The sequence below is a fragment of the Oncorhynchus masou genome, chromosome 21, assembly GCF_036934945.1.
Source record: "Oncorhynchus masou masou isolate Uvic2021 chromosome 21, UVic_Omas_1.1, whole genome shotgun sequence".
Lineage (NCBI taxonomy): Eukaryota > Metazoa > Chordata > Actinopteri > Salmoniformes > Salmonidae > Oncorhynchus > Oncorhynchus masou.
The window spans coordinates 44817129-44831410 of NC_088232.1; the positions used below are offsets into that span (position 1 = coordinate 44817129).

General features: G+C 42.4%; 1 protein-coding gene across 4 annotated transcripts in view; it reads right to left on the reverse strand.

Moving 5' to 3' along the window:
• LOC135508401 (arf-GAP with SH3 domain, ANK repeat and PH domain-containing protein 2-like) overlaps positions 1 to 14075 on the reverse strand; it is a 106410-nt gene extending 92335 nt beyond the window's left edge. For all 4 annotated transcript variants that reach the window (XM_064928558.1, XM_064928556.1, XM_064928557.1 and 1 more), the window contains exon 1: positions 13517 to 14075. In XM_064928558.1, coding sequence (XP_064784630.1) covers positions 13517 to 13642 — 126 coding nt within the window. In that variant the 5' untranslated portion in view covers positions 13643 to 14075. The remainder of the gene's footprint in view (positions 1 to 13516) is intronic.
• Positions 14076 to 14282: the final 207 nt, after the last annotated feature.

The following is a 14282-nucleotide window of genomic DNA, read 5'->3' on the forward strand; positions in this document are numbered from 1 at the left end:
TAAAAAACAGCATAGTTTCCACATAGACCCACTCTCTCCAAGATACTGTTGAGAGACCGTGTGAAGGTTTAGGGCAGAGCTGACCACAAGGAGGAACAGCTACAAAACAACCACAGCCAGATCTGAACACCTACAGGCTAAAGGCTATAGGTAGTCATCAATAAAACATGGCAATACGGTGCAAAGTGTTCGATTGGCTGCTCCTTGCCCCAAGCTCTGCTAAAATCATTGAAAACTACATATTGTTCAAAGGATTGTTAAATAAAATAAACTATTTGGTTGTAATATCGTCACCTCTTGAAGAGCATGCGTTCAGAAACTATTCATACCCCTTGACTTATTCCACATTTAGTTGTGTTACAGACAGAATTCAAAATGGATTAAATTGTATTTTTTCTCTCACCCAATTAAACACAAAGTGAAAACATGTTTTTAGAAATGTTTGCAAATGTATTATAAATGGAATACAGAAATGTAAATTACATAAGTATTCACACCTCTGAGTCAATACATGTTAGAATCACCTTTGGCAGTAATTACAGCTGTGAGTCTTTCTGGGTACGTCTCTAAGAGCTTGACAAACCTGGATTGTGTAACATTTTCCCATTATTCTTTTCAAAATTCTTCAAGCTGTCAAATTGGTTGTCAATCATTGCTAGACAGACATTTTCAGGTCTTGCCATATATTTTCAAGTAGGTTTAAGTCAAAACTTTAACTCGGCCACTAAGGAAGATTGGTAAGCAACTCCAGCATAGTTGGCCTTGTGTTTTAGGTTATTGTCCTGATGAAAGCTGAATGTCTCCCAGTGTCTGGTGGAAAGCAGACTGAACCAGGTTTTCCTCTAGGATTTTGCCTGTGCTTAGCTCCTTTCTGTTTTTTTCTATCCAGAAAACCTCCCCAGTCATTAACGATTACAAGCATACTCATAACATGAAGCAACCACCACTATGCTTTAAAATACGGAGAGTGGTACTCACTAATGTCTTGTATTGGATTTGCCCAAAACATAACACTTTGTAATAAGAACAAAAAGTGAATTTCTTTGCTACATTGTTTGTAGTATTACTTTAGTGCCTTGTTGCAAAAAAACTACAAATTCTGAGTTAGAAAGGACTGGGCGTATTGATACAACATTCAAAGTGTAATTAATAACTTCACCATGTTCAAATGGGATATTAAAATGTTTGCTTTTGTTTTATTTACCCACCTACCAATGGGTGCCCTTCTTTGCGAGGCATTGCCACAGCATCGCCAGCAGCATACCACCCTGCATACCACTGCTGGCTTGCTTCTGAAGCTAAGCAGTGTTGGTCCTTGTCAGTTCCTGGATGGGAGACCAGATGCTGCTGGAAGTGGTGTTGGAGGGCCAGAAGGAGGCACTATTTCCTCTGGTCTAAAAAAAAATAGCCCAATGCCCCAGGGCAGTGATTGGACACTGGACACAGCTGTGTAGGGTGCCGTCTTTTGGATGGAACGATAAACGAGTGTCCTGACTCTCTGAGGTCATTAAAGATCCCATGGCACTTATCGTAAGAGTAGGGACGTGAACCCCGGTGTCCTGCCTAAATTCCCAATCTGGCCCTCAAACCATCACAGTCACCTAATAATCTCCAGTTTACAATTGGCTCATTCATCCCCCTCCTCTCCCCTGTAACTATTCCCCAGGTTGTTGCTGCAAATGAGAACGTGTTTTCAGTCAACGTACCTGGTAAAATAACGAATAAAAAAAATACATTGGAAAACCTCTCTGGTCTTTGTTGATGAATCTGTGCTTGAAATTCACTGCTTGACTGAGGGACCTTACAGATAATTGTATGTGTGAGGTAGTCAATTAAAAATCATGTTAAACACTATTATTGCACACAGAGTGAGTCCATGTATCTTATTATGTGACTTAAGCACATTTTACTCCTGAACTTATTTAGGCTTACCATAACAAAGGAGTTGAATAAATATTGACAAGACATTTCAGCTTTTCATTTTCAAAAAATGTAATTACACTTTGACATGATGAGGTACTGTGTGTAGGCCAGTGACCAAACATCTCAATTTAATCCATTTTAAAGTCAGGCTGTTAAAACAAAATGTGGAAAAAGTCAAGGGGTGTGAATACTTACTGAAGGTGCTGTATACTACTGATGTGAAGTGCTTGAAGATTCAGGTGACTGAGCAGTGAGGACAAGTGGAACTTCAATGATTGGTCGTTAATAGAGTGATTAAGAGGTGAAAAGGTCAGATAAAGACAAACGGGGAGCTTGGCCAATCCCCATGGGTGCAGTACACTTTTACTGAATCACACTCAAGACTGTTGGTTGTAGGTGTGACACAGTGACCCGCATTCACTCTCAGTGGGAATGTTCTGGTAGGCTGTACGATGAACAACTGTTGAACTGGAAATTCAGGATCTGATTATGCCCAGAGTATACCAACTGAGAATACAAATGTCAAGCTTTGAATGGAAAAAAAAGAGAGCTTTTGAACTACCTAGGGTGGAAAATCAGGAAAGAGACCCGACAACACCATTTTAAAGGAGTCTGTTTGACTTAATAAGGAAGTATTTAACAAAGTTTATAAATTAGCAGGGGACTGATGAAAGCTCAGCGTGAGGGAGGGATGGGTAAATTAAGACCAAATGTATCTAGCTCCCCATAAAATCCAGTCAGCGTAAACACTGTTTCTGGTCTGCTCGTATTTACCAATGTGTAGGCCTCATGGCGGAAACTTAGCAATGCCAAAAGCAAAGTGCCATAGTTGCATACAAGGAGCATTGAGGATGCTTGAGGGACTTGGAGTGAGACCTGGAAAGGATCAACTGGTGACTTTGGAAAACATATGGTCCAGTGTGCTGTGGAAGGGATATAATAAGTGCATGAGTGTATCTGCTGTGAAAAGGAATGAAAGATCCTTGTATAAAATTCCTTTGAAGTCTGAGGACTTTATTACTTTTAAGGATTCTGAATCAACTTAATTCCAGGTTCCAGGCGTAGTAGGTGGAGGCACTACTTTGACAGAAACACGTTAGGCGGAGGCACTACTTTGACAGAAACACGTTAGGCGGAGGCACTACTTTGACAGAAACACGTTTGACAGAAACACGTTAGGCAGAGGACTTTGACAGAAACACGTTAGGCAGAGGCACTACTTTGACAGAAACACGTTAGGCGGAGGCACTACTTTGACAGAAACACGTTAGGCGGAGGCACTACTTTGACAGAAACACGTTAGGTGGAGGCACGACTTTGACAGAAACACGTTAGGCAGAGGCACTACTTTGACAGAAACACACTTTGACAGAAACACGTTAGGCAGAGGCACTACTTTGACAGAAACACGAGGCACTACTTTGACAGAAACACGTTAGGCAGAGGCACTACTTTGACAGAAACAGGCACTACTTTGACAGAAACACGTTAGGCAGAGGCACTACTTTGACAGAAACACTACTTTGACAGAAACACGCTAGGCAGAGGCACTACTTTGACAGAAACACGTTAGGCAGAGGCACTACTTTGACAGAAACACGTTAGGCAGAGGCACTACTTTGACAGAAACACGTTTGACAGAAACACGTTAGGCAGAGGCACTACAGAAACACTACTTTGACAGAAACACGTTAGGCAGAGGCACTACTTTGACAGAAACACGTTAGGCAGAGGCACTACTTTGACAGAAACACGTTAGGCAGAGGCACTACTTTGACAGAAACACGTTAGGCAGAGGCACTACTTTGACAGAAACACTACTTTGACAGAAACACGCTAGGCAGAGGCACTACTTTGACAGAAACACTACTTTGACAGAAACACGCTAGGCAGAGGCACTACTTTGACAGAACTTTGACAGAAACACGTTAGGGAGGCACTACTTTTGACAGAAACACGACAGAAACACTACTTTAGGCAGAGGCACTACTTTGACAGAAACACGTTAGGCAGAGGCACTACTTTGACAGAAACACGTTAGGCAGAGGCACTACTTTGACAGAAACACGTTAGGCAGAGGCATAATACATTCAGCTGTATTAAAGTTTGTGCCCCTCTGGGAACAGCTTAAATCTCTCTTTTTTTCTTCAGCTTTGCAATATGTGGAAAGAATGGGTACATTGTGCATGTCCCAACTCTCCAGGGAGGCAGACCTGCTTGACAAGTGGATATAGTATGAGGAAGGACATTAAGGATATCTAAAAAAAAGTTCCTGAGTTTGTTTTCTAAAACAGAGTCTATTAACCCGTCTTTTGTTGACTAATGTAGAAAATCTGTTGAAAGAGGCATAATTGCGAACAGCATATCCAGTCATGTAAAGAACAACCTAAATCTAGCCATTAATGACGTCCTAAGACCTTGTTGATGGCTTACTCATATCCAGCTTCTCAAAGAGAGAACACATCTGAAAGCCCTTTCTCCATGAACCCACTGCAGTTTTCAAATGGTTTCTTTTTTGTTGGTACTTTTACCCCTTGTTTCTTCCCAATTTCATGATATCCAGTCTTGTCCCATGGCTGCAACTCCCGTACGGACTCGGGAGAGGCGAAGTTCGAGAGCCATGCGTCCTCAGAAACACGACCCTGCCAAGCTGCACTGTTGTGTGACACACTGCTCGCTTAGCCCGGAAGCCAGCCGCACCCATGTGTCGTCGGAAACACCGTACAACTGGCAACCGAGGTCAGCTTGCAGGCACCCGGCCTGGAGTCGCCGCTAGAGTCGCCACCGCTAGAGCGCGATGGGACAAGAACATGACGGCCGGCCAAACCCTCCCATAATCCGGATGAAGCTGGGCCAATTGTGTGCCGCCTCATGGGTCTCCCAGTCACGGCCGGCTGTGACACAGCCTGGGATCGAACCTGGGGCTGTAGTGACACATCAAGCAATGCAGTGCAGTGGCTTAGACCGCTGCGCCACTCGGGAGGCCCTCCCACTGTAATTAAGTGAACACGACAACCCAGCAACACAATTAAAATAATTTCTGAGGAAACTGCTCTGCCCCTGTAGAGGCCATGGCAACAAATCAATGAAGTAGTTAATTAATGAAGAGGCACAGCATGTCAGGAACACTTAAAAAGGAGCTGACGGTGGGTCTCCACACTCCCATGTACCCCATGCACAACAAAGGCCGGTGCACTCCTGACCCCTCTCTCCGATCACACACCGTTCTATTAAAACGATTTCCTCGCACCCCCTTATTCCAATGAATCATCCTGTGTTGTGGCAGTGGTGGGGGGGATATTGTATCCCAACAGCCCGGGGTCACCAAGGGGAGCCCAGGCCCCAAATCGATAGGGAAAGTACCGTGACCCCGTCCCCCTCCCACCTTCTCCTCTGTAGGAAGGCCCCAAAGAGTGAGAGCCTGAGACTGGGAGATAACAGGGAGCCTGCTGTCCCTGGCTCCAGTTATGCAAGATACCTTACGCTTCAAACACACACATTGGAGGAAACATGCTGGGTACTCTTAGGGTAACAAAAGAGGACTTTTCATCATTTCCGATAGAAAGGTTGTGTGATACCATTCTACCATTCCAGTGTTTTACTTGCTATATTGTATTTACTTTGCCACCATGGCCTTTTTTGCCTTTACCTCCCTTATCTCACCTCATTTGCTCACATTGTATATATGCTTATTTTTCTACTGTATTATTGACTGTATGTTTGTTTTGCTCCATGTGTAACTCTGTGTTGTTGTATGTGTCGAACTGCTTTGCTTTATCTTGGCCAGGTCGCAATTGTAAATGAGAACTTGTTCTCAACTTGCCTACCTGGTTAAATAAAGGTGAAATAAAAATAAATATATACCAAATCAAATCTAATTTTATTGGTCTCACATGTTTTTTCTTCTTGTTTGCTAACTAGACTGTCAGAAGTGAGGATGTAGACAAAAACCATTGGCTAAAAAAATTTAAAAGACCAAGATAAAGAATGGAAAGAGAAAAAACAACAACAAAAAAATACAACCAGCTTCCAGATGGAACAACCGTAGGTCATTAACCAGTTCAGACAGATTCTGGCAGGGGATCATATTTACTATGGGGCATGTTTGGTCCAAAGCTCTGAGAAAAAATGGTCTAAATGTGGTGGTCCTTCCAGCGAAATCATTTCAATGACACTAAGTATTAATAAGCTCCTTAAGAGGATGCAGGCCAAGGTGGCTGGCAGTCTGGGCAGCTCATTCATCGATTGTCTCTGCATACTTTATCCTTGGTGTCTGAGGCCTTGTTAAAACTTTCCTCCATGCCACCTGTTCTGCGCTACAGGTGCAGTCAATTTACACACAACTCTGACACATGTTTTGTGTGGACCCCAGGAAGAGTAGCTGCAGCTTTTGCAACAGCTAATGGGGATCCTAATAAAATACCAAATCACAACAAATAATAAAGGGTTGTTGGACACACCATCAGGCTGCTCATCTAGAGGGAACAGGGTTGCAGGCTCCATGAGAAAACCTATTACTATTTGTCTGTAGATGCAGTCAGGAGTATATTACTGTTCAGCCTTCAGATTACACAACGCAGAGTGAAGCAGCCTGGGGTGGCTGGAAGATTGTTGATATAATCTATCTTTTTATAACGGATATAAGTTGCATCCATTTCTCAGTACGCAAAGAGGAACCTGTTGATTATTCTGTGTAGCTTGGCAAATAAATAAATTGTCTCTCTGAATGACAACAATGATGTTTGTTTCTAACATTAGGACTGTTTTCCTAAAGAAATGAATGCGCTTTGTGTTTTGTCACCTTCACCACATCCGCTATCCACTGCTTTTCACAATCTTGGGGAATTCAATTAGAAACCACCAAGTATGGAGTGGAGACCACTTCCTCATTGTTCACCAGATACATAGAACAGACTCAGCACATGAGATTAGGGCTGGTGCAAACAGTTGCCCCGAATGCCACGGTCATTCCCCTGATTCTTCCCAATAAGAACCATACAGAACCATGCAGTTGGACAACATGCCCCACCAGAACCATGCAGTTGGACAACATGCATCACCAGAACCATGCAGTTGGACAACATGCATCACCAGAACCATGCAGTTGGACAACATGCCCCACCAGAACCATGTAGTTGGACAACATGCCCCACCAGAACCATGCAGTTGGACAACATGCCCCACCAGAACCATGCAGTTGAGACAACATGCCCCACCAGAACCATGCAGTTGAGACCACATGCATCCCCAGAACCATGTAGTTGGACACCATGCCCCACCAGGACCATGTAGTTGGACACCATGCCCCACCAGAACCATGTAGTTGGACAACATGCTCCACCAGAACCATGCAGTTGGACAACATGCCCCACCAGAACCATGTAGTTGGACAACATGCCTCCCAGAACCATGTAGTTGGACAACATTCCCCACCAGAACCATGCAGTTGAGACCACATGCATCCCCAGAACCATGTAGTTGGACAACATGCCCCACCAGAACCATGTAGTTGGACAACATGCCCCACCAGAACCATGCAGTTGAGACCACATGCATCCCCAGAACCATGCAGTTGGACAACATGCCCCACCAGAACCATGCAGTTGAGACCACATGCATCACCAGAACCATGTAGTTGGACAACATGCCTCACCAGAACCATGTAGTTGGACAACATGCCCCACCAGAACCATGCAGTTGAGACCACATGCATCCCCAGAACCATGCAGTTGGACAACATGCCTCACCAGAACCATGTAGTTGGACAACATGCCCCACCAGAACCATGTAGTTGGACAACATGCCCCACCAGAACCATGTAGTTGGACAACATGCATCACCAGAACCATGTAGTTGGACAACATGCCTCCCAGAACCATGTAGTTGGACAACATGCCTCCCCAGAACCATGCAGTTGCGACCAAATGTCTCACCAGAACCATGTAGTTGGACAACATGCATCACCAGAACCATGTAGTTGGACAACATGCCTCACCAGAACCATGTAGTTGGACAACATGCCTCACCAGAACCATGTAGTTGGACATCATTCCTAACCAGAACCATGCAGTTAAGACAACATGCCGGGATAAAATATCCAGAGGGTGCAGGAATGTATGTACAGGACGATACAAAAATCCATGCAAAATGCTGGCTGTAAATGTCCATGATTCAACTGAGAAAAATTAGCAGTATGTATGGAGGAGAGAGACAGAGTCAATGAGCCTGGCTGGTCCAACATTGGACTCCCTATTGTGATCGTGTGTGGGACACTGCCATGCTCAGAATCCAGGAATGTTTCTCTGTGAAAGGAAGGCCCATGTTTGCACAATGGGTGCAGTCCGGGAACATGAAACATCATCCAATTTACAGGCCAACACAAAGGATAGGCCCAGTTAATGCAACACGTGTGGGTTTCACACTCTGATGTGCTATCCTGTAACATGCATTTACCTTTGAGTAGGAAACTGAAGTTGTTTTGCAACCCATAAATCAGAAACGGCTGAAGTTCCATAAAACCAAAAGAACAGTCATATCAAAGCACTATGGATTACTCAACCGTTGTTCAACGCTGATAGTCAGTCAGACCAGCAATTTAGTACTTTGCTTCGTTCCCATTGTGACTGTGGCCAAAGCAAAGTAACTTCTGCACAGTCAAAGAGACCTCCTTGCTCAAAATGAGAATGTATGTGATCAGACTAATATAAACAAAGTCTCTTGTAAAATTATAACAAAGGCAGGTAGCACAAAGGCATGGAGAAGATGCCTCATTTTACAGCAACCCAGAGGGGCGTTAATGACACAAGGCACAAACATCCTCTTAGTGGACCAACTGTTTTTATAGTTGTGGTTTTTAGGCCACGGTAATCCGAGTAACTCTTTTAGTAGCTCCACCTCTGCTGGACACATTAAGCCCATTTATTTGGAGATGAGAGACAAAGCTTTTACAATCCACAAGTCTAATTAAAGTTCTGTCCACTGTAATTGGTTTATGTAGAAATAAATCACACAACAGACTAGGTCTCATTAAGCCCTGTAAGTGGCAGTGTCTCCTAGATAGTGTGTCTCCCTGTGCTACACTGTGGGGATAGCAGGCTCATCTGAACAGACCTGGTCAATGCCATCAGTCCAGTCTGAGGATGAAGGGTGAGCACAACACTCGTTCCAGAGCACTCATAAGAGACAAGCTGTCATCACATAGGACTGGAATCGGCCCACGTGGAGCAGACGTCATGCCATCTGGTCCACAGATATTCACACTAATCACACCTCTCCCACAATTAATCTCTCAGTCCAATAAGTACAGCCTTAGCACGAAAGTGCCTAGTTTAATGTGAAACCAAAACTTGGGATGCCAAAATGTGTAGGCCTAAAACACCAAGCTGACAATTATCAAAGACAATGATCAATACTGAAATAGCAATGGTTTTTCTATATATTGCGAAACATTGCTGCACTGTCGACATTTTTCAGTCCTGAAATACAAACTTGAGTAGGCTACATTCAGACAGTCCTCAGCTGTCACTTCAAGGGCAAAATGGAGACGCTAGCAATTTTATAGCAAGACAATTCTCTAGTCACAGAATCAGCACAATGCTGGGAATCCAAAACAGCGCCATCAGATCTCCTTCATGCACGCTAGACTGTGATGTCACCTAATGCCCATGTGAAAGCCTTTAGTGTATACAGAAAATAAAGCAGATCTTTATTGTTAAGCCATTAACATGGAAGGAGGAATAGGAATTGTCTGTTTGCCTCATTAAATATTAATATGGCGTTGCTTCTCTGATTGACAGTGCCCAGTGGCAGTGTCCATTGATAGGCATGATTAACCTACCACACGACCTTTCACCTCCTAGATTAATCAAATATGGTTTGCATTTCTTCATAGCTCATAAATTACAATACTAGAGCAGTAAGAAGGAACATGGGTCTAGAAATGACACTGACACATTCAAAAACACTGCTGCAATCCAAGGCACCTTGTGAGTATATTACTGAGTCCAGGCAACTGGCTGGACACGATATGTAGAGGTGTTCACAGTTTACTACAGTGTCTAATTGGGCAAACAGACATGAGGCCTTACAACAAGCTCTGTCAAATTGGTTGTTGATCATTGCTAAACAACCATTTTCAGGTCTTGCCATAGATTTAAGTAGATTTATGTCAAAACTGTAACACGGCCACTCAGGAACATTCACTGTCTTCTTGGTAAGCAACTCGTGTTGATTTGGCCTTGAATTTCAGGTTATTGTCCTGCCAAAAAAGGTGAATTAATCTCGCAGTGTCTGGTGGAAAGCAGACTGAACCAGGTTTTCCTCTAGAATTTTACCTGTGCTTACATAATTGTTTTTATCCCGAAAAACTCCCAGTCCTTAACGATCACAAGCTTAGCCATAACATGATGCATCTAACACTATGCTTAAAAATATGTTTTGTAATATTTGTATTCTGTACATGGTTCCTTCTTTTCACTCTGTCAATTAGGTTAGTATTGTAAAGTAACTACAATGTTATTCCATTCTCAGTTTTCTCCTATCACAGCCATTAAACTCTATAACTGTTTTAAAGTCACCATTGGCCTCATGGTGAAATCCCTGAGTGGTTTCCTTCCTCTCTGGCTAGTCATTTAGGAAGGACGCCTGTATCTTTCTAATGACTGTGCGTATTGATACACCATCTAAAGTGTAATTAATAACTTCACCATGCTCAAAGGGATATTCAATGTCTGCTTTTTATTTTTACCCATCTACCAATAGGTGCCCTTCTTTGCAAGGCATTGGAAAACCTCCCTGGTCTTTGTGGTTGAATCTGTGTTTGAAATTCACTGCTTGACCGTGGAACCTTACAGATAATTGTATGTGTGGGGTACAGAGATGAGGTACTCATTCAAAAATCAAAAATCACTATTATTGCACACAGAGAGTCCATGCAACTTATGTTACTTGTTACTTGAACTTATTTAGGCTTTTCAGCTTTCATTTAAAAAAAACATAATACCACTTTGACATTACGAGGTATTGGGTGTAGGCCAATGACAACAAATCTGAAATGAATCCATTTTAAATTCAGGCTGTAACAACAATGTAGAAAAAGTCAAGCGGTGTGAATACTTTCTTTAGTCAGAGCTAGAAATGTCAGATTATTTCATGCAAAACAATTGTGCACATGTAGCTCTGTCATCAAAATTATACAGCAAGTAACAGATCAAGTGATCATTTATTTCTAGATACGTAAGGGTAGCCTCAAGATCTCTCTCAATATTGGTGACCATTAATTTAATATTTGAGTGATATAAAATAAAAGTGAACTATACCTGACCAGTATGAGTGGTTTAGGTGAATTTCCCATCCTTTGTGGGCTCTGCCTGTCAAGCAGCAGAAGGGAGCATTTGCAGAGGTACTATTAGCTGATAATGTTTACTTTGAAAGCTACCAGTAGAACCTGCGTACAGTTGTCTAAACATAGTGAGAAGTAAACATAAGGTACTTTCTTCTCCAACCAACGTAGGCCTACCTAGTGAAGTATTTTTAGTGAAGTATTTTCTAGTGAAGTATTTAATCACGATTGCTGCTGACAGACATGATAGGCTGCACTGATTGACGGATCACGTCAAATTGGCTAGCTAGCTGATAACAGATCATGTCAATATGGCAAGTTAACAAGCTAACTTTCAAGGGATAAACTAGATGGCGATACTTGCTTGCCATCTATAGTGGTGATGACAGTAGTCCGACTGACATCTTTACCAGGACATGTCGATGTCAAGCTCTTTCCAAAAGCCAATGATACATTGTTTGATTAGCTAGCTAGCTAGCTTCAAACCAACAAAATTGTGCTTTTTAGTCTTAATTTAAGGTTAGGCATAAGGTTACTAGTGTGTTTTAAAATCAGATTCATAAAAATTTAAAAAAAGTTGTAGACATAGGCAGGGCTGAGCCATAATTATGAATTTGTCGCTGTGGTAACAAGTGATGACCAGCTTTTCCTGGTCAAGTCATCAATAATTTTAAAAACTCTTAGCCCCACTAGGCCACTTAAATTCAATCCAACCATTTTGATCCAGATTTTTATTTATTTATCGAAACTGACACCAGGGATCAGCATTCCACCTTTAGGTGTCTGTAGAAAGATTAAGCACCAACAGGTGCCTGCCCCATCACACCTCTAGAAACACAAGCCTTCTCTCTAATTCAGATGTGTAGATAAATCAGTCTGAGTTTCCGTGGAATCAAAGCCTCAATCCAGTGCCAGGATATCATTCTGACAACATGCACTCAAAGTTTGAGGCGTGTAATAGTGAGTCATATCTAAGAGAGGGAAAACGTACTATCATAAGGAGATACTGTCTGTATGTATGCATGCATGAGGAGGATAAACAGACTACCTTAGCATAGGGTGGTTAGAGTGTTGGATTAGTAACCGCAAGGTTGCAAGTTCAAATCCCCGAGCTGACAAGGTACAAATCTGTAGTTCTGTTCCTCGGCCATCATTGAAACTAAGAATTGGTTCTTAACTGACTTGCCTAGTTAAATAAAGGTAAAAAATAAAATGTAGCTACTGTCCCTCCTGCAGCATTTCATGAACATGGATGAACATCAGCAGCAATAAAGCAGATTTGGGAACATGAACAGGGGGTGGGTCTCCTTTGACTGCCAGTTAGTATTATCCCAACACATGACTGCTATGAAATGTGGCATTTATGGATGACATCTTTAACTGTTAATACACAACAGGCACAAATTAAATAAAAAGATAACCATGTGGGAAATGCTCAGTCAGTGCTCTCATTAGGGTTAGGTGGTGGGGGTGGGTTTTCATAGAACAAAGCGGAAGTGATCTTTCTGTTAACGACCTGCAAGCTTGATGAAAACCTCTCAAACGCACAGCTACTGGGGCAAAGCTAACCCATCTATAAACCACAGGAGAAGTCCTATTCTCGGGCGTGGCCTATTGATGCAAAATAAATACCGAATTTATTGAACAGGTGCCACATTAATTGCAAAGCTATTCTATTCCTCAATAGACATTACATTTTTTTAAATAAAGAAAATGTAGAGCCATTGTTTGCATGATATAACTTTCCATTGAACTGTCCATGTTTTCCTGGTAAACTCTCGATATTGTCATCTGGGCCAAGATGTTCGTTTTTGAAATCGTTGCTTGTAAACTAATGGTCAAAGGAGCTGTCCCAAGTAAACAAAGCAGCTAATACCGATTATGCGGTTCTATTATCCAATAAAAACTAAGTGGCTATTGTTATATTCTGTACATAACAGCAACATCAGAACGGTGTAAAATACATGACGATTAGTAACCTAATTGGAAAAAGCAAGTTTCCACTTTCCTCTGTGTGAGAGCAATGCAGAACAAATGGCTCTAGTGCTTGATGAAAACGCCCAACCATTCGGGAAAAAAGCCTACTGTGATAATATAGCATTTTGGCCAGTTAGTTTAGAGTACCTTTATAACCGACATAGGTACTACAACTAGGTCTAAGTAATGCATTATAACCTTCGACGTGTCCGGTGATGCTACCGAATGTGGACCTTGAAGTAGCCTATAGGCTTTGGAATTCACCACACCACTCACCTCCTCCAAAGCAGTCACGGTATTCCTACAGTGGGACATTCTAGTGGTGAAGTTTGATGCTGTTGGCGCTTTATAATCTTCATTTGTCTCCGCCATGAACTCGGACACTGTAATTTGGTCCGGCATACTTTATCCTTTTAGAAAATATATTGTATTCCTTCCTGTTAAACACCCGGGATTTAATTCGAAGTTTACGTTTACAATAATATAAAAGTCTGATAAAATGCTCTCATGTAAACCATTGCTAGATGTGTGTTATTCCCTTGTTCGCGCTCGAGCAGTCACACTGCAACAATGTTGCGCGCCTGATTGTAACAGTCGCTGCGGTAGCCTTTTCGATTCCAGATGGCTCGCGGTCACTGCTCTTCCCCGTCAATTTGGCGGGTCCCACTCGACTTGCAGGGAAATCCAAAAAGATTAAGCTTCTATGATTGTCTCTTCTGTAGGTGCCCTCTCTCTTCCGAACCTCAGATAAAAGCCTGTTAACTTCTTTCCAAGCGTGGGAAACAACGAGGCGTTCTAATGCAAGCTCAGAAATTGACAAAGGTGAAGGAGGGATTCAATGGATGTGCACGATCCAATGGAGATCCCCAGCTGGTCAATTTGACCCAATCAGAGTCGATGGAAGGCGTGGTCTCTGTCATCATTACAGCGGCATCCAGAGGTTTTTTAAGGTAGATCAAAACTCATTAAATAGCCGATATAAATAATTCTGAATCTGTTTATTATTATGTTTCCATCTATTTTAAGATTAAACTGTGTCAGA